Raw genomic sequence first — 20,487 nt, 5'->3', positions numbered from 1 at the left:
TTTCCGCTGAAATACCTGATAAAAATGTCGATAAGGGGTTACATGATATTATTGTAAAGAATATGATACATGGACCTTGCGGTGCACTGAACGAAAATTCACCATGCATGGCCAAAGGAAGGTGCACAAAGCAATATCCTCGACTTTTAGTATCAAACACAATTACTGGCAATGATGGTTACCCACAATATAGAAGAAGATCTACTGAAGATGGCGGTAAAACAGCAATAATAAAGAAGCGTAACGGTACCACCATCGAAGTAGATAACCAGTGGGTTGTTCCATATTCCCCATTATTATCAAAAACATTTAATGCACACATAAACGTTGAATACTGTAACTCTGTAAAGGCAATCAATTACATATGTAAATACGTCAACAAAGGCAGTGACATGGCAGTTTTTGGCTTGCAGCCCGAAATCAAAGATTTCGATGAAATCGTACAATATCAGGCTGGAAGATACATAAGCAGTAATGAAGCTGTTTGGCGAATTCTTTCATTTCCGATACATGAACGTAGTCCAGCTGTTGTTCACTTAGCGGTACATTTACAGAATGGTCAACGTGTTTATTTCACGGAAACCAACGTGCAACAAAGAGTCCTGAATCCACCGGATACAACATTAACAGCTTTTTTTTCGCTTTGCAAAAATGATTCTTTTGCAAAAAACTGCTGTATACTGAAGTGCCTTCGTATTACACGTGGAATACTAAAAATAAAGTATTTGAACGTCGAAAACAGGGTAAGTCAGTCGACGGCCAACCTACCATCTTCAAAGATACCACGATAGGAAGACTCTACACCGTTCACCCCAATCAACATGAATGCTTCTTTCTACGCCTGCTTTTGGTGAATCTACCCGGTCCGACATCCTTTGAGTATTTGAGGACTGTAAATGGTACTATACATGACACTTACCGTAGTGCATGCCAAGCTCTGAATTTATTGGAGATTGACCAACACTGGGATAACTGCATCAATGACGCGTACGAAACGTCAACCCCAAGTCAAATTCGTGCATTGTTTGGCATCATTTTAACAACTTGCTCTCCATCAGCTCCTACAGAGTTATGGGAAAAATATAAGTCAAAAATGTCCGAAGATATACTCCATCGAAAACAGTTAGAGACGTCAGATATGACTTTTGATTTTACATCAGAAATTTATAGCTACACTTTAGTTGTTATAGAAGATTTGTGCGTACGTTTGGCAAACAAACCTCTTCAGGATTTGGGAATGCCTTCACCTAACCGTATCGCTGCTGTTTCGACATGTGTAGAATTGGATCGTGAACAAACTTACAGTACGAGTGATCTATTGTCGTATGTACAAAATAACAATTCCAAGTTAACGTCGGAACAAAAAGACATTTATGATACGATAATGCATTGTGTCGATAACAACGTTGGAGAAATTTTCTTTTTGGATGCGCCAGGAGGTACTGGTAAAACGTTTGTGATAAAACTGATTCTGGCATCAATTCGATCAAAAAATGATATAGCGTTGGCAATTGCGTCGTCCGGAATAGCCGCAACATTGCTGCCTGGTGGAAGAACTGCTCATTCCGCTTTGAAATTGCCTCTGAACTTGCATTCTACAGAAACTCCCATGTGCAATATTTCCAAATCATCTGGGATGGGTAAAGTATTGCAGCAATGCAAACTTATTATTTGGGATGAGTGCACAATGGCAAACAAAAAATCGCTCGAGGCTCTGGATCAATGCTTGAAAGATTTGGAGGGAAGTCGAAACCCTTTGGCAGCATATTAATATTGCTTGCGGGAGATTTCAGGCAAACATTACCTATAATACCTAGATCAACTCCTGCAGACGAAATGAATGCTTGCCTGAAAAATTCTAATTTATGGGCACACGTAAAAACATTAAAATTAACTACAAATATGCGTGTCTGATTGCAAAACGATGACTCTGGTCAAACATTTTCAGATCAATTGCTGGCAATGGGAAACGGAAAGCTCCCAGTAGACTCAATTTCAGGACGTATACAACTACCTACTGATTTCTGTAATTTAGTGACGTCCAAAAATGAATTGATTGAAAAAGTATTTCCGAATATTCTAAAAAATTATAAAAATAATAAATGGCTAAGTGAAAGAGCGATTCTCGCACCCAAAAATATAGACGTCCACGAAATCAACAATAATGTTTTGACCAAGATTCGAGACCAGGCAGTCCTTTACAAGTCAGTCGACACAGTTTTGGAACCAAATGAAGCGGTTAATTATCCATCTGAATTTTTAAATTCCATAGATCTTTCAGGGTTTCCACCACACGTGCTACAACTAAAAATAGGCGTACCAATAATACTTTTAAGAAATATAAACCCACCAAAGCTTTGCAATGGCACTCGACTTGCCGTAAAAAAACAATGGAAAACCTAATAGAGGCCACAATCTTGACAGGGCCTTTTGAGGGCGAGGCTGTTCTTATTCCTCGCATTCCCATGATTCCAACGGATCTGCCTTTTCAATTTAAAAGATTGCAATTCCCAATTCGATTAGCATTTGCAATCACCATTAACAAAGCTCAAGGTCAATCATTAGAAAAATGTGGTATAGATCTTAATACTGATTGTTTTTCCCATGGACAATTGTACGTTGCATGTTCGAGGGTCGGTAAACCTGACAATCTATTTATATGCAGCGACAATTGGACAGCGAAGAATGTTGTATATTCGCAAGTTTTACGAAGTTAATTTGTATTTTGGAACCAAATGAAGCGGTTAATTATCCATCTGAATTTTTAAATTCCATAGATCCTTCAGGGTTTCCACCACACGTGCTACAACTAAAAATAGGCGTACCAATAATACTTTTAAGAAATATCAACCCACCAAAGCTTTGCAATGGCACGCGACTTGCCGTAAAAAAAACAATGGAAAACCTAATAGAGGCCACAATCTTGACAGGGCCTTATGAGGGTGAGGCTGTTCTTATTCCTCGCATTCCCATGATTCCAACGGATCTGCTTTTTCAATTTAAAAGATTGCAATTCCCAATTCGATTAGCATTTGCAACCACCATCAACAAATCTCAAGGGCAATCACTAGAAAAATGCGGTATAGATCTTAATACAGATTGCTTTACCAATGTACAATTGTATGTTGCATCTTTGAGGGTCGGTAAACCTGACAATCTATTTATGCGCACAGACAATGGGACAGCGAAGACTGTTGTATATTCACAAGTTTTACGTAGTTAATTTGTATTGTATCTATCTATCTATCTATCTATATAAAAACGAGTTGTGTGTATGCATGTTTGTTTGTTTGTAAAAAGAGCGTTTGCATATGACGTCATTATTAGTACATACGGCTTTGTATATGGACAGACAATGGGAAAGCCAAGAATGTTGTATATTCGCAATTTTTACGTAGTTTGAAACACATATATAAATCTATCTATATTCACAGGTGGGACACAGGGACACAACTACAATGGCGCGTAACTAATATGGCGCGTAACGACTTACGCGCGCGGGGGGGCTTGGGGGGCGCGAAGCGCCCCACCAACTAGGTGTTGGGGTGGCGCGAAGCGCCACCCCAACAGCTAGTACGTAATAAAAACATGAGAATACAGAAGCTCGTTACGTAAGCTAATTTGTAATATACGTATATCTTTCACTAATTAAAACATTCATAAAAATTAAAAGTTCTAGTTACCTTTTTAAGTAACCAAAAAATCGGAGGGCAACTAGACCTCCTCTCCCGCTCCTTTTTTTCTCAAAATCATTCGATCAAAACTATGAGAAAGCCATTTAGCCAAAAAAATAAATATGCAAATTTCGGTTTAATTATTCATCTGCGGAGAACCAAAATCAAAACATGTATTGATTCAAAAACGTTCAATAAAAAAAACGAGTTTTTTTTTAACGGAAAGTAAGGAGCGGCATAAAAACTTAAAACGACCAGAAATTATTTTGTATATGAAAGGGGCTGCTTCCTCATCAACGCCCCACTCTTTTTGCTAAAGTTTTTTACTGTTTTTAAAAGTAGAGTTAAGAGAAAGAGTCAAACTTTAGCGTAAAGACTTTATTTAATTTAAATAAAAAAACAAGTTTTTATAACTGAAAGTAAGGAGCGACATTAAAACTTAAAACAAACAGAAATTACATCATATATAAAAGGGTTTGCCCCTCCTCAACACCCCGCTCTTAACGCTATAGTTTGACTCTTTCAACTACTTTTCAAAACAATAAAGAACTTTAGCATAAAGAGCGAAACGTTGGTGAGGAAGTAGCCCCTTTCATATACGCCGCTCTTAACGCTATAGTTTGACTCTCAACTACTTTTCAAAACAATAAAGAACTTTAGCATAAAGAGCGAAACGTTGGTGAGGAAGTAGCCCCTTTCATATACGAAGTAATTTCTGTTCGTTTTAAGTTTTTAATACCGCTCCTTACTTTCCGTTAATTTTTTTTTTATTTAATTGTACGTAAGCGCTGTCATTGTATTCGTCCTTTTTGGGTCCAAATGGTAATCATATCTCACTTAGCAATAAGGAAGGTTATGGTTCTTGTAATCAGGCAATCTAACAGAATAATTTGTCAGATATCCACAAGAATCGGTTAGAAAGTGACAACTGTTTCCACACTGTTGGTGGTTGGAGTCACAAGACAATATGACATCTTTGGGAAAAGAAGGTCCCTAAATCAGTTTCAGTACTTGTTCAAACAGCTCGTGGTAACGAACTGTAAGTAAGGAGTGACCCGGCTCAATAGTTGCCGAAACTCTTAAAAAGGGAATTTTGATACAAATAAATTTGTCAAAAGAATGAAATTATTATGCTTATTTCAAATAGATAAGTTTTATTAAGTTTAGCATTACCGATTAAAGGCTACGAATCGGAAAAAAATTGCCTGATTTTTAAATAAAGGAGGAAATATCCCCTAACAGTCATAGAATCTTAATAAAAATCACACCAACAGATTCAGCAGAGGTTTCAAGCTCCTATCTGCAATAATGTGGAATTTTTTATTTTTTGCCAGAAGAAACCTCACGGATGAGTGTTTATTTTTTTTCCAGGGATGATCGTATCGATCCATTGGTTCTAGAATATCGCAAGATGGCTTGAACGAAAATTAAAAGTTCTAATACCCTTTTAAACCCTTTTTAAGCTACCAAAAAGATTTGATTGTAACCATTAAACGGTAAAGTTTGAATTTTGTCTCATTTCTTTAAGAACAACCCCTGAAACACAATAGGAAGCTTTTTTAAAAGTACTAAGAAACTTTAGCGTAAAGGGCAAGGTGTTGAGGAGGGGACAATCCCCTTCATATACGTAATAATGTTTGTTCGTTTTAAGTTTTAATATTGCTCCTTACTTCCAATTGAAAATACTTTTTATATAATAATTTTACGGACACACTCATGAATTTTGCTCTCTAAGATCTCATAAAAACCGTTTTGCTTCTCTGGAATCAGTTATGATTTGCTTATTTTGAGTGGACAAACAACTATGTAGTTACATTTTAATTAAATATTTAATACATAGAGGTGGTTACGGGTTAGGTTATGTATTTAATATAATGTGTTCTGCTCGCCCTACTATCCATAATTCTTTTACGTAGTTTCCATAATTTGGTTTGTTAAGTATTATATTATCGTCATATTTTGGTATATTTCATTAAGATTAACCTAAATACACATCTTGAGTGTGTTCCGTATAATTAAAAAGTACCTCGTTTTCTTCTGGAAACCTACCATATGATGGCTTTCAATCTCAACTAAACAGGAGGAAAAGAAACAGCTAATATCCTAGTTTATGCTCTCAGGAGCATTGGACCAATCTGACTCCTGTACGTAAGGATTGCTGTTGAGAGTTATCTAAGCATAGGCAACAGGTATTTGTCAAGAAGGGCTATGTGAACTTTGTCCAACGGAAGTTTTGCAGTTAAAAATAGGTGTTTAATAAGTGTTTATAAGACTTTAATACACTTATAAAATCCATAGTTGCAAGCAATAGAGGCAAAATGTCGTAATACTGCTGATAAACCATGCTTGTTGTTTCGCTTTGTTTTTTCCTTTCCCGGTAAAGCGACCTTAGCCACACTCTATAAAACAAATTGTAATATTAATAGAAGAATTGGTGAAAGGATGAAAATGACGTCAAAATTACTAGTTCCGACACGTGACAATCAACTCTGTGAAGGCCCAAGTCAAATAGGTCATCGACAAAATAATGACAAGAGATATTCATAATTGAGCTTTTCCTCTTGTTTAGAAAAACACGCAAGGTCTTTGTCACACTTTCCTTGTTGACTTTTTTTTCCTTTATAAGAGTTCTCTTTAAATAATATTTCATCAAACAGTTTATCCAGCAGTTACATTTCGAGTTGTTGCTAATACCTTGCTACCAAAATGCAGAGCACCAAGGTAAAGTTAGATATCTATATATATATATATACAGGATATACTGTTATCTATTTTATCATATAGAACATTTGAGAAAATGGATTAATTAAATAGGCAGTAAGAACTAACGACATCGGTCAATTATATTGTCAAAATCTGCTTCGATTTTTGGAGTCTACCTAACCAAACAGTAATGATTCAGTCCCTAATTAGTTTTGGATTTTTCCCTCCTAATATGTTCTTCTTTTCTTTTTTCATCTCTGTGATCTTTGATCTTAAATAAATAGCATAATTCCAAACACGAGATAAAGTAATTATGCTGTAGTATCTGCAAAATGCTACATTTCGCTGACCTTTTCCAGTTCTGGAGGTTGTAGTTCGACCAGCGTCAGGTTGGATATGAACGGGCACTCGCTTTCAATTAGTGTAGTGAAAATCATCAAACATTTTCTCTGTACTCCTATGTATTTCCTGAAGGGCCTCTAAAACATGATTACATCCCAAAAATAAACCAGAAGATATAGTTTTGTTTTGATGGTATGGGGCTATTTTTCTATCGTTCTCATTTAAGAATAACATGAGCATGAATAGAAGTTGTTCTACCCCTCCCCCTAAGAACAGCAACACTAAAAGCATACAACCCCGGCCGTATCAACGATTTTTCGGGGGGATACAAGAGGTGTTTTCTTAGATGTGGGGGGAACTTTAAAAAACGTATTAGATTTGTTTATATTCATTTTGATTCGTTCTTAAGAGTCGGACAACAACAAACAATTTGTTATAAGATTCAAGAATTATTAAGGTGTAGAGTCTCGCTCCGCTGCCCTTTTACCAGTTTCGGAAGTTTTGATTCGATAATCCTTTGGTTTGACATTTGTAATATTCATTTTGGACAATTATAATATTTTTTATTGATTACTTATAATATCTGGTTCGACGGATTATAAATATTTTTGAACCATTGTTAGCCCATGCCTAAAGCGTTTAGGTAGTAAGTTCTATTATGGTTTCAAAACTAATTACCAGTTAACATTAGTATCCGCTTTGGAAACAGCGCTTCTTGAGTGAATTAAATAAAAACCAAACAAAAAAAAACAAGTTTTCAATTGAAAGTGAGGAGCAACATTAAAACCTAAAACGAACAGAAATTATTACGTATATGATGGGGTTCGCCCCCTAATCAATACCTTGCTCTTTACGTTAAAGTTCGAATTTTGTTCCAATTCCTTAAAAATTACCCCTGAATCAAAAAGGCCGTTTAATAGAATAGATAGCTCTTTTCAAAATAATACAAAAGACTTTAGTTTTTGATCTTTTTTAAATAATGCTGGGAAGCCCGGCCCCCTTCATAGAAATATCCCTTTCCCCATGAAAATATTTTCCATGGAAAGATCCTCCCATATAATCCCCTCTCCCAGCCCCCCCCCACCAGAAAAAATCCCTCTTAAAACGTCTGTATACTTCCCAATAACCAACACAGCCCTTCCCCCAGGGACTGTAGGGAAGTAAGTCATCCTCAAAGACATAGTTATTAGATTTTCGACTATGCTGAACAAAATGGCTATCTCAAATTTTTGGGTGGGTGACTTTGGGAAAAAATGAGCGTGGGAGAGGGCCTAGTTGCCCTTCAACTTTTTGTTCACTTAAAAAGGGCTAGAACTTTTAATTTCCATTTGAATGACCCCTCTTGTGATATTCTAGAACCACTGGATCGATAAAATCACCCCTGGTAAAAACCAACAACAAAACAAGCTAATAAACATGCATCTGTGATCATTCTTCTTGCAAAAATACAAAATTCTACACTTTGCTGATAGGAGCCTGAAACCTCTACGTCAGAGTTTTCTGATACGCTGAATCTGAAGGTTCGATTCTCAGTAAGATTCTATCACTTTTAGAAGTTGTTTTCCCCTTTTTTCGAAAATAGGGTACATATTTTCAGGCTTGTAACTTTTGATAAGTCAGGCTAAACCTGATGAAGCTTATTTATTTGAAATCAGCTTAAAAATACGATTCTTTTAATGTATCTATTGGTATCAAAATTCCGTTTATTAGAGTTTCAGTTACCATTGAACCGGGTTACTCCTTACTTACAGTTTGCTACCACGAACTGTTTAATAACAATTTATTTTGCGAAACTAAAGAGCAGTGTTACAACATAAAGCAAACGAGAACTACGTTGGTGGGCTATTACATTTATTTATCTTAATGTTGGTCAGAATTTTCATTAAAAAGAAGAAAATTATGTGTGTCCACATGCAATAATATTTTGCAGGGTTATCCTAACCACCATTCAAGCTGAAATCATAAGTTTGGCATATATGCTTGGTTGAAAAGTAATCAGTATGTTGAACGTCTAAATTTTAAGTATTATTTCAAACGGAGAGCCAGATATAATGTATTATTGTATATAATGGACTTTTTGCCGGAACTTCATTCTAAGGAGTAAGCAGTAAACTAACGGAATTCTTTTTTAGAAAAATATTTCACTCAATCAGTTTTCCATATGATAAAGAGGAGGAATCTAAACTTCACTTCCATTGAATAATCCCTCTCAAGACAACTTCATTGTATTTATTTGAATGGTGATGGTGGAAAGGTCATACACAAGTAAAATGATTCTGTTAACATGTTTGAAACCGCAAATTGTGTATCACCGTTTTTCTTATGGATGAATAATTCTGCTGTGATCTTGACGCCTTTTTACTGATTGAGAATGTTTTAGTAATAATTGTAATGAGATTAGTTCTTCTTGTGTTTCTTGCCACTTCGATGCCTGGTTATCAAAAAGAGCATTCACCTTGCTTGAGTCCCTTGAAACTATGCATATTTTAAGTAATTTATCCAACTTTGAGGAATGGTAATGCTAAATTCAGACGCATAAGATTTTAGCAAAATATTTTGAGGGTTTGGTTACTATTTTCAACTTGAGTTTTCTTTTAGATATCCTATGAGATACCCTTTTAGATACCCTATGAGACTGCTGAGAGCCGTTTGCTCTAAAAGAGACCTTGAAGGATCTCTCGAAAAAAGTTGAAAACAGTAAGAAATTCCTTTACATAAGAACTCTTTATATCATGTTTCCTTATTCTAAATATAATTTTTGGCTGCTGTGTCTTTAGGTAAATTTTAAACTACAGCAATGTACTTTCAGTATTCTTCTATTGACTTTACAGGCGCCTATTTTATGCACGCCTATCCGAATGTAATAATTTTTTAGCGATATTAATTGATCGTTTAGTCTCTTCATAATGCCCCTCATTTGTATGCGAATAAAATTCCATCCAAATAGTATAGGCTTACCTATGCAAAGGATTCGGAACCGCACTTAAAATAGAAATAATTTTAGTTGAATTTTTGTGTTTTGTAGATAAAAAAATATTTAAGGACATGCTGAAAAGTACAATTAAAGACTAGAAAAATGTCTTGTAAATTCATTTTCGAAAAGAATGGTATAGATTTCGGAATATAGGATGAACCAAAATTCAGAAAACTAATTCTGTAATATTTCAAATATATTTAGAAATGCCTGATCATGCTTGCCGTGATTACAATGGCTAGAAGCCAGTTGTTGCCGGCAATGATGACACGAATGCCTGGTGCTGTGCCATCAAGTGGGTTTAATTACGCAGTCAACGATCTTGCTGGAAATGAGCACAGCCACACGCAAAACCAAATAGGTGCAGCAAAAACCGGCCAGTATAAAGTTGCCTTGCCTGATGGCCGTCTACAAACAGTTACCTATGTTGCAGATGCCGCTGGATACAGAGCAAAGGTATTTTTTTATTATTTTTTATGCTTAAATATTGTAAATGGTTAAAAAATTCCAAAGTTCCAATAACGGAGACTTAAAATGAGTATTTCCAATATTCCTGAATACTTGCTATCTTTATATACTGAATTTCAAACTGTGGTTGAGATTTTCAATTTTGGTCCCCCATCAACTTGAAAAAGTCGACTTACAGAAAGATTTTATTACACTTTAAGGCTTCAGTAATACTAAACTAAAAAAAAACATGAAAATATTAATTTCCCTCTTATGATAGTCCACCGGCTTTTACAATTCCAACAAAATTCCAACAAACTCATTTTAACAAAAATAAATAAAAGCTGAAAAAATGAAAAGGGGTTCAATTTTCTTGTAGAAAAATATAGTGTATAATTTCAGCGTAATAGATGGGTCAATGAGCCTCCGCCCAACCACCCTAAAACTTAAAATAAAAGATCAATTGTATGAAAATGATAAAGAAATAAATACGAGTTAAACCAATGAAATATTATCTTTTTAAATCTTTGATTCTGCAAAAAATTTTGACAGAATTTCTGACAATTTCTACAAGACGTTCATTGCCTAAAATTAACTATCTTTTTTGTACATTTGGCGTTGCCTCTTTTTCAAAACAAGTGTTATTAGTAATTACTCCGTAGAATGTTTAACAGGTTGACTACAGGTTCCTTTTTAGGTTGACTATACCCCTAATGTTCCTGGTGCTGCCACAACTGCTGGTGATGCTCAGATAGCTGGACTCGCTTCAGTGCCTCCAACTGCACCACCCTCAATGGCAGCTGCAATGACAAATGGATATGCTTCAGGTTTAGGAGGAATGACTCCTTATTCAATGGGTCACAACCCCATGATGATGGGTAAGCTTGCAATTTCTCTTTTCTTATCAAAATTATTTCATTTTTTTTATGAAAAAATGTTTCAGATTTAACACATGATGTCAGGAAAAGGAGCTTCAAGCGAATATTTATATAATATATAATATAATATTATATTATATTATATATCAATATTATATTATATTATATTACTAGCTGTTGGGGTGGCGCTTCGCGCCACCCCAACACCTAGTTGGTGGGGGCGCTTCGCGCCCCCCCCCAAGCCCCCCCGCGCGCGTAAGTCGTTACGCGCCATAATAGTTACGCGCCATTGTAGTTGTGTCTCTATGTCCCACCTGTGAATATAGATATATATATATATATATATGGTTTTAACTACGTAAAACTTGCGAATATACAACATTCTTTGCTGTCCCATTGTCTTTGCATATAAATAGATTGTCAGGTTATCCCCCTGTTTCCCCCGGTGTCCCCGTTGTAGTTGTGTCCCTGTGTCCCGGTCGTCATTTATATTCCCTGTGTCCCGGGTCCCGGTCATCATTTGTATCCCGGTGTCCCGGTCTGTATATACATTCGTTTTTTAGTTTTGTTTTTCTCCTTTATTTTTTTCCTTTTTTTTTCTTTTTTAGCTTATTTAGATTTTTAGATTTTTTAGTTTTTTTTATTAGTTTTTAGTTTTTATTTCTTTTTAGTTTTTTTGTCCCGGTCGTCATTTATATCCCCCTGTTTCCCCCGGTGTCCCCGTTGTAGTTGTGTCCCTGTGTCCCGGTCGTTATTTATATTCCCTGTGTCCCGGTCGTCATTTGTATCCCGGTGTACCGGTCTGTATATACATTCGTTTTTTAGTTTTGTTTTTCTCCTTTATTTTTTTCCTTTTTTTTTCTTTTTTAGTTTATTTAGATTTTTAGATTTTTTAGTTTTTTTATTAGTTTTTAGTTTTTTTTTCTTTTTAGTTTTTTTGTAGTTTTTACCTTCTTTTTAGTTTTGTTAATTTTTTTTTTTACTTGTGTCCTGGTCGTCATTTATACTCCCTGTGTCCCGGTGCTTTGTTGATTGCTAATCGAACATTCCTTTTGTCCTGGTCGCTTTCTCTTTGAGTGTCGTCATTTATTTTTTTCTTTTTTAGTTCTTTTAGTTTTTACCTTTTTTAGTTTTTTTTTAGTTTTTAGTTTTTTAGTTTTTTACCTTTTTTTAGTTTTTTTAGTTTTTTAGCTTTTTTATTTTTTTTATTAGTTTTTAGTTTTTTTGTAGTTTTTGCCTTTTTTTTTAGTTTTTTGTCCTGGTCGCTTTCTCTTTGAGTGTCGTCATTTATTAGTTTTTTCCTTTTTTTTTTTAGTTTTTTATTGGTTTTTACCTTTATTTTAGCTTATTTTTCAGTTTTTTCCTTTTTTTTAGTTTTTTTTTATTTTTTATTTTTTTTAGTTTTTTACCTTTTTTTAGTTTTTTTAGTTTTTTTAGTTTTTTAGCTTTTTTACTTTTTTTATTAGTTTTTAGTTTTTTTTTGTAGTTTTTGCCTTTTTTTAGTTTTTTCAGTTTTTTTTTTAGTTTTTTATTGGTTTTTACCTTTATAGTTTTTTTAGTTTTTTAGCTTTTTTATTTTTTTTATTAGTTTTTAGTTTTTTTTGTAGTTTTTGCCTTTTTTTAGTTTTTTCAGTTTTGACGTCACCTAATCCAGTTTTTTCAGGTGACGTCACCTGACACATCCATCCACACATCCATCCATCCATCCATCCACAGACAACTTATTTTTATATATATAGATATATAATATAATAACATTATATTATATTATATATACATATATGAAACATATATTAAGATTTAATAATATAATATATATTACTAAAAAAAATTTTTGAATAATTTACCTAAGAGGTAAATCTTTAAGAAAAGACAAAATTGCACCTTGCGTGGGAATACTTCATAAATCTGTTTTACACCTCAGACTAAAGTAGTACATTATGGACTGAATACTTCTTATTTTTTCCACCTTATTTAGGAGTTTTAATTGGTGTAGTCTTGATTCTCCTTGTCTCATTTTACCCAAGATCAGTCCTTTACCATTCGTCTCTTTACACTTTACCTCAGATGTTTGATCATCTTTTGAGGAATATCCTCTTCCCAAGAAATAGACATGAAGTTACCTTAATTCACAAGTCCTTCAAGCAGCAAAACTTCAGGATTTGGTCTTGTCCAGACAGTGGAAAGTTGAAGTTTCTTATTGGAGAGACAACATCCGTTTTCTAAAAGTTAATAAATTGGCGATTACAACAAAACCGATAATATTGAATGATTATAAGCTGGTTAATTGTAATAAACTAATGATTAAAATCAAATATTATCTGAATCCTGAGAATTTTCAGACAAATAAAGCTTCGAGTGTTGAGGTAGCTTCCAAACACGAAGTAGAGTCAAAGTTTTTCCGATTCCCATCCTCAGCAGCAAAAAACTAAAACTCTTCATAATTCAATCCTTATTTGGGGGATGGTCTCTAGCGTGAGAATATATTCGGGATGACGAAAGGACCAAGTTTTCAGAGCATCCCAAAACTCTTGAGAAGGAAAAATAATGGCCAGATACCTTTTTGACCACCTAGAAGCATATTGTATTTTTATTTAGTTCAATATCTCCCCTAACACACTCAGGAATTTTCAGCTTGATACCCTTAGGTGTTGCTACGGCATTGCAAATAAAACCCATTGACAACCTGGATGCATCCAATGTCTTTTGATCAGCATTTGATGAAAGCGTCAAGTAAATTCCCTTTGCCGGTCTCTAGATACTGCAAATACACTTTTTTGACAATCTGGATACACAGAGTGTCTTTTGATTTAATTCAACACCCCACCTCAACATTCTATGGAAGCTTCACCGGAACGCCCATTGTTGTTCTTCATAAATTGCAAATATACCCCTTTGACAACCTGGATGCACATGCAGTATTTTGATTCAGTTCACCGACCACTCTCCCTCCCCAAAATAACATTCCAATAAAATTTAGATTTAATACCGTACTCCGATTCAGAGGTGTTGTGCAAGCCCTTTTTTCCACTCTAAAGTATATGCTTAAAAATTGGTCAATTTGTATTAAGTACAGTCCTTTTCCCAGACCCTGTGGGGTCATGTCATCTCCGAAACCTTGCTTATTGAACCTTTCTACTAACCTGGACAAAAAGACTATCTCACAATTTTTATCGAATGTCTTCTGAGATTACGGGCGAGGGGGGGAGGAGGAGGTTATCATAGAAATGGGACTGCTTGTCTTCTGATTATTTTGACTCTTAAAAAGGACCGGCATTTTAACTTCTGATTGAATGATTCCCATCTAAATATCTAACACTATTCTATTCATATGAAGTGGCTCTGAGAATAAAGAAGTAATAATATTAAGTTATTGAACACTTATGACAATAAGATTGAACACTTATGGCTCTATACTGCAGATAACGCTAGAGATTCTTTGATTAAAAGTTGAATCTGAAATAATAGCAAACATAGGGCATTAAATTTAAAATTATTCTTCGTTTTGGAGAAGCAAAAATAAAATAGTTAATGGGTATAAACATTAAGTAGAGAATGACCTGTGCCAGTAGAAACATAAATATTAAAGCTTGGTATTGTATATGTATATCCAAAAGAATGATAATTCAGAATACTTAGAACACTTTAATTCCAAATTATCCGTAAGAGTAATGAGCCTAAGATAATTTGAGTTATTTTGGAGAAAGGAGAAAAACACCCTCTGATAGTGGTGTCATATTAATGAAAACGGGAACATAATTTTTAAAATATATATGTGTAAGTACATGAGCATGTATATTGAACAATAAATCTTTATCAGTAAAAAATAATTCAAACCTTTGCTTTAAAAGCAAAGGATTGGGGGGGTAAGAACACCCCTGTGACAAAGGTCAAGGGAGGGGGCCAATTTCTCCATAATCACTTCTAACTCTTAAAAGGGCAGAATTTTTAATTTCCAATTTAATGAGTCCAATCCGATGTAAAACAGGACCGTAATTTTTGAAACATATCAGTTAAAATGTGCATTTTAACTGATATGTAAAGTGATAATCAATAAATTATCACTGAGTTATTTTTTTTCTTAATAAATACTATGCTGATGTAATTTATTTTCAAAGCACCATGCACACTTGGCTGGGGCGCTTCCTATCCACTGTGGGCACCTCCCACAGTTTAAAAAAAGATTAAAATAGCATTTGCTGCAGAATTAGTTTTTTATTTTTTCGGGAGGGGGGATTGGTGTGGGTTATAGGGCTGGAAGGAGGTGCGGATTGAAAGGGCTGGGGTGGAGGGAGTTGTATTTGGATAAGGGTTGTTAACCTGGGGGGAGTTTGAGAGAAGGTGATTGTCTTTTTTCTTTTTTTCTTTTTCATTATCATTTTAATTAGTTTTGGATGCTTCTAGGAACATTTATGTGTTTTTTGTAATATTATTTTTAATTTAGTATGCCTATAGGAATGTTTATGTAGTTAATCGCTACGCGTTAGCAAAATTCAATCTTTTCCCTAGTGTAGTGATTTATATCTTTAATCTATATATATAAAAATAAGTTGTCTGTGTGTGGATCTGTGGATGGATCAGGTGACGTCATGTTTGTCCGCATATGACGTCTGAATTATTTCACACTAATACAAAAGAAGAAAAAAACTAAAAAAGGTAAAAACTACAAAAAAAACTAAAAAGAAAAAAAAACTAAAAAAGCTAAAAAACTAAAAAAAACTATAAAAAGTAAAAATCTAATAACTAAAAAAAACTGAAAAAAATAAAAAAGGCAAAAACTACAAAAAAATAAAAACTAATAAAAAAACTAAAAAAGCTAAAAAACTAAAAAAACTAAAAAAAACTAAAAAAAGGTAAAAAACTAAAAAAAACTAAAAACTAAAAAAGAAAAAAAACTAAAAAAAAGGAAAAAACTGAAAAATAAAAGAGAAAAAGAAAACTAAAAAAATATGAATAAATATATATAAAAATAAGTTGTTTGTGGGTTATGTCTGTCTGTCTGTCTGTCGAGTGACGTCGTGTTTGTCCGCATATGACGTCTGAATTATTTCACACTAATACAAAAGAAGAAAAAAAACTAAAAAAGGTAAAAACTACAAAAAAAACTAAAAAGAAAAAAAACTAAAAAAGCTAAAAAACTAAAAAAAACTAAAAAAAGGTAAAAAACTAAAAACTAAAAAAAACTGAAAAAACTAAAAAAAGGCAAAAACTAAAAAAAAACTAAAAACTAATAAAAAAACTAAAAAAGCTAAAAAACTAAAAAAACTAAAAAAACTAAAAAAACTAAAAAAAGGTAAAAAACAAAAAAAAAACTAAAAACTAAAAAAGAAAAAACTAAAAAAAAAAGGAAAAAACTGAAAAATAAGAGAAAAAGAAAACTAAAAAAATATTAATAAATATAAAAAATATAAATATAAATATAATATAAATTAGCAATCAACAAAGCACCGAGACACAAATGACGACCGGGACACAGGGAGTATAAATGACGACCAGGACATAAGTAAAAAAAAAAACTAAAAAAACTAAAAAAATGGTAAAAACTGCAAAAAAACTAAAAACTAATAAAAAAACTAAAAATCTAAAAATCTAAATAAACTAAAAAAGAAAAAAAAGAAAAAAGGAAAAAAATAAAGGAGAAAAACAAAACTAAAAAACGAATGTATATACAGACCGGGACACCGGGATACAAATGACGACCGGGACACAGAGAATATAAATGACGACCGGGACACAGGGACACAACTACAATGGGGACGCCGGGGGGCACAGGGGGATATAAATGACGACCGGGACACCGGGACACAAGGAATATAAATGACGCCCGGGACACTCAAAGAGAAATCACAGACTGGAACACCGGGACACAAATGACGACCGGGACACAGGGAATATAAATGACGACCGGGACACAGGGACATAACTACAAAGGGGACGCCGGGGTGCACAGGGGGATATATAAATGACGATGGCGACTCAGGGAATGGTCGATTAGCAATCACCATCAACAAAGCTCAAGGGCAATCATTAGAATCATGAGGTATAGATCTGAATACGGATTGTTTTCCCATGGACCATTATATGTTGCATGTTCAAGAGTCGGTAAACCTGACAATCTATTTATATGCACAGACAATGGGACAGCAAAGAATTTTGTATATTCGCAAGTTTTACGTAGTTAAAAACATATATATATATATATATATATATATATATATATATATATATATATATATATATATATATATATATATATATATCTATATTCACAGGTGGGACATAGGGACACAACTACAATGGCGCGTAACTAATATGGCGCGTAACGACTTACGCGCGCGGGGGGGCTTGGGGGGGCGCGAAGCGCCACCCCAACAGCTAGTAGTTTATATTTTCGATTATTATGTAAATAAAATTAAAAAAAGAAGTGATTTTGAAACAACACAGGGATTTTGTGGTCACTTAAAAAAAAATGTCAGATATCTCCCAAGAAGGGTAGCTGAGAGTTTCGTATCACCTCTCTCTTTCATTATTTTTGGCTCATAAGCTGAGTTCTGTTCAGTGCTTCCACGACCCTCAAATATTCTGGATATTTTTCCAAAAATCTCACAAAAATAGAGTGGCAAAAATACTCGGGTTCAGAAGCGTCAAATCTTTAAATCCGGCCATGAGGATGGAGGAAATAGCAACCAGTTCTGTTCAATACAAGTTTTAATGGTGCTCTTTATTTTCATGGAAAAAACTTATTTTTTAATTTATTCTTTCTTATGTTGATCGTCCATAACGAATCCTTATGTAAATTATGGTTAATCTCTTTTAGGCATGGGACGTATGCATGGACACGGAATGGGAGGCATGTACGGCGGTGGAATGGGAGGCATGCACGGCGGTGGAATGGGAGGCATGTACGGCGGTGGAATGGGAGGCATGTATGGTGCTGGAATGGCAGGTATGCATGGCAATGGCATGTATGGTGCAGGAATGATGAATGTTGACCCCTATATGAGGATGGGAATGGGATCGGTTGCATATGGCTTGCCTGGTGGAATGGGAGTTACATCACCGTTTGGATCATCTTTTAATTACCAAACACCATTCTCAGCAGTTTCGCAATATAATAATGGAGGTTTCTTTTAGAATCCCTGGATTTCTTTTTGTAATACTTCTTTTTGTATATCAATTCAAATATATTTTTTCAAAAAGTAGTCATTTCATATGGTTGAAACACTCCCAGGTAGTACCGATATCGCTTGACCTCGAATACAAGTAAATAATGATGACAATGCTGCACAACTATAATGTAAAAAAATTATATATTTCAGCAGGAGTTACTAGTGTTCAAACTTGAATTCTATATGCACAATATTAACTGTATTTCAAGGGCTGAATCAGACGACATCTGACAAAAACAAAACTTTACAAAACATCATGTAAGACCGAAGATAAAAAATAAAATGAAAAATAGAATAACAAGCAGGAGAAAAAACAATATTTTGTCACATCTTTTTGTCGTTCGACACGAAAAAAAGCATTAATTCACAAATTTTAACTGATATTGTATGAATAGCTGAAAAAAAATTGTCTGACGCAGGCCCATTCTCCCTAAGACCAAAGGCATTTTGAAGGTTTAAATAATGTTAGTTGGTTCATTGCTGAAAGAACCCAATTTATAATGGAAGATCTTCCTAAGTTTCTTATGAGAATTACTATATTTTTGTTGTTGTTTACAGTTGATGGGTTGCCTCTTGATCAAACAGTTCGAGGTAACGACCTGTAAGGAGTGACACGACCTAATATTAACCAAAACAGAAAAAAAGGAATTTTGATAACAATTTATAAACGTAAAAAAGGAATTTTGATAACGTATATGAGAGGGTTCACCCCCTTGTCAGTACCTCCCTCTTTACACTAAAGCTTAGGTTACACAAATTTTCTTAGGCTCGTAACTTTTGATGGGTAAGAATAAACTTGATGAAACTTATATATTTAAAATCAGCATTAAAGTGCAATTCTTCTGATGTAGCTATTGGTGTAGAAATTCCATTTTTTGAGTTTTGGTTACTATTGAGCCGGGTCACTCCTTACTACAGTTCGTTACCACGAACTGTTTGATTACCTCACTGTAAAAAATTCTCGACTAATTTATAATCCATCTCCTAATCTTCTATATTTACCTGAAGGGTTACGGAGAGTTAGGAGATTTGACTGTGAAAAGCTCTTTAGGAGGCTTCAAGTAGACCTTCCTGACAAAGATCCATGAAGCCTCCTCCGGAATAGCTGATACATAAATATGAACCCCTCTGTGTAACTTTTTTAAGCCTGAAACGATAACTTTTTCAAGCCTGAAATGAAGTAACTTAGCTAAATGAAGCTTTATAGATAGTGTATATTAACCCTTTCAAACAGTTCGTGGTAACGAACTGTTAAAAAACGGAATTTTGATACCAATAGCTACATCAAAAGAATTGCATTTCAATGCTGATTTCAAATGTATAAGATTCATCAACTTTAGTCTTACCCAGCAAAAGTTACGAGCCTGAGAAAATTTGCCTCATTTTTTAAAATAGGGGGGAAGACCCCAAAAAGTCATAGAATCTTAACGAAAATCACACCATCAGATTCAGTGTATCAGAAAACCCTATTGTAGAAGTGGAATTTTATATTTTTTGCCAGAAGGAAGATGACAGATGTGTTTTAATTTGTTTTTTTTTTTGTGTGTGTTTTTTCCCCAGGGGTAATCGTATCAACCCAGTGGTCCTAGAATGTTGCAAGAAGGCTCATTCTAACGGAAATGAAAAGTTTTAGTGCCCTTTTTAAGTGACTAAAAAATTGGAGAGCACCTAGGCCCCCTCCCACGCTAACTATTTTCCCAACGTCACTGGATCAAAATTCTGAGATACCCTTTTTATTCAACATAGTCGAAATACCTTATAACTATGTCTTAGGGGACGACTTGTTCCCCTACAGTCCCCGTGGGAGGGGCTACAAGTTACAAACTTTGACCAGTGCTTACATACAGTAATGGTTATTGGGAAGTGTAGAGCCGTTTTCAGGGGGATTTTTTGGTTGGGGGAGGGGTTGAGAAGAGGGGGATATCTTGGGGGAACTTTCATGGAGGAATTTTTCGTTGGGGAAGAAAAATTCCATGAAGGGAGCGCAGGATTTTCTAACATTATTTAAAAGAAACAATGAAAAAATTAATATGAAAAAGTGTTTTCAACTGAAAGTAAGGAGAAGCATTAAAACTTAAAACGAACAGAAATTATTAAGCATATGAGGGGTTCACCTCCTCCTAATACCTCGCTTTTTACGCTAAAGTATTTTTAGTAATTGTAAGTATTTATTCTACGGCCTTTGTGATTCAGGGGTCATTCTTAAGGAACTGGGACAAAATTTAAGCTTTAATATAAAGAGCGAGGTACTGACGAGGGGGTGAACCCTCTTATATATGTAATAAAAACATGCAAATGCA

General features: G+C 34.4%; 2 protein-coding genes across 4 annotated transcripts in view; one reads left to right on the top strand and one right to left on the bottom strand.

Moving 5' to 3' along the window:
- Window positions 1-20,487, bottom strand: part of LOC136027271 (uncharacterized) — a 134,036-nt gene that overhangs the window by 102,391 nt on the left and 11,158 nt on the right. For 2 of the 3 annotated variants that reach the window (XR_010617557.1, XR_010617558.1), the window contains exon 2: window positions 13,142-13,240. The gene's annotated coding sequence lies outside the window, so the exon portion shown is untranslated. Of the gene's footprint in view, window positions 1-13,141; window positions 13,590-20,487 lie in introns of those variants that run through there. The other variant, XR_010617556.1, reaches the window with a different exon arrangement.
- LOC136027270 (adult-specific rigid cuticular protein 15.7-like) lies at window positions 6,260-18,220 on the top strand. The gene is made up of 4 exons (XM_065704345.1): window positions 6,260-6,395; window positions 9,898-10,149; window positions 10,838-11,018; window positions 17,836-18,220. Exons 1-4 carry the CDS (start codon window positions 6,381-6,383, stop codon window positions 18,150-18,152), a joined length of 765 nt encoding a protein of 254 aa, XP_065560417.1. The 5' UTR covers window positions 6,260-6,380; the 3' UTR covers window positions 18,153-18,220.

The sequence above is a fragment of the Artemia franciscana genome, chromosome 5, assembly GCF_032884065.1.
Source record: "Artemia franciscana chromosome 5, ASM3288406v1, whole genome shotgun sequence".
In the NCBI taxonomy this organism is placed as follows: Eukaryota; Metazoa; Arthropoda; class Branchiopoda; order Anostraca; family Artemiidae; genus Artemia; species Artemia franciscana.
Note: the sequence above shows the minus strand (reverse complement) of the source record. Positions and strands in the feature narration are given on the sequence as shown.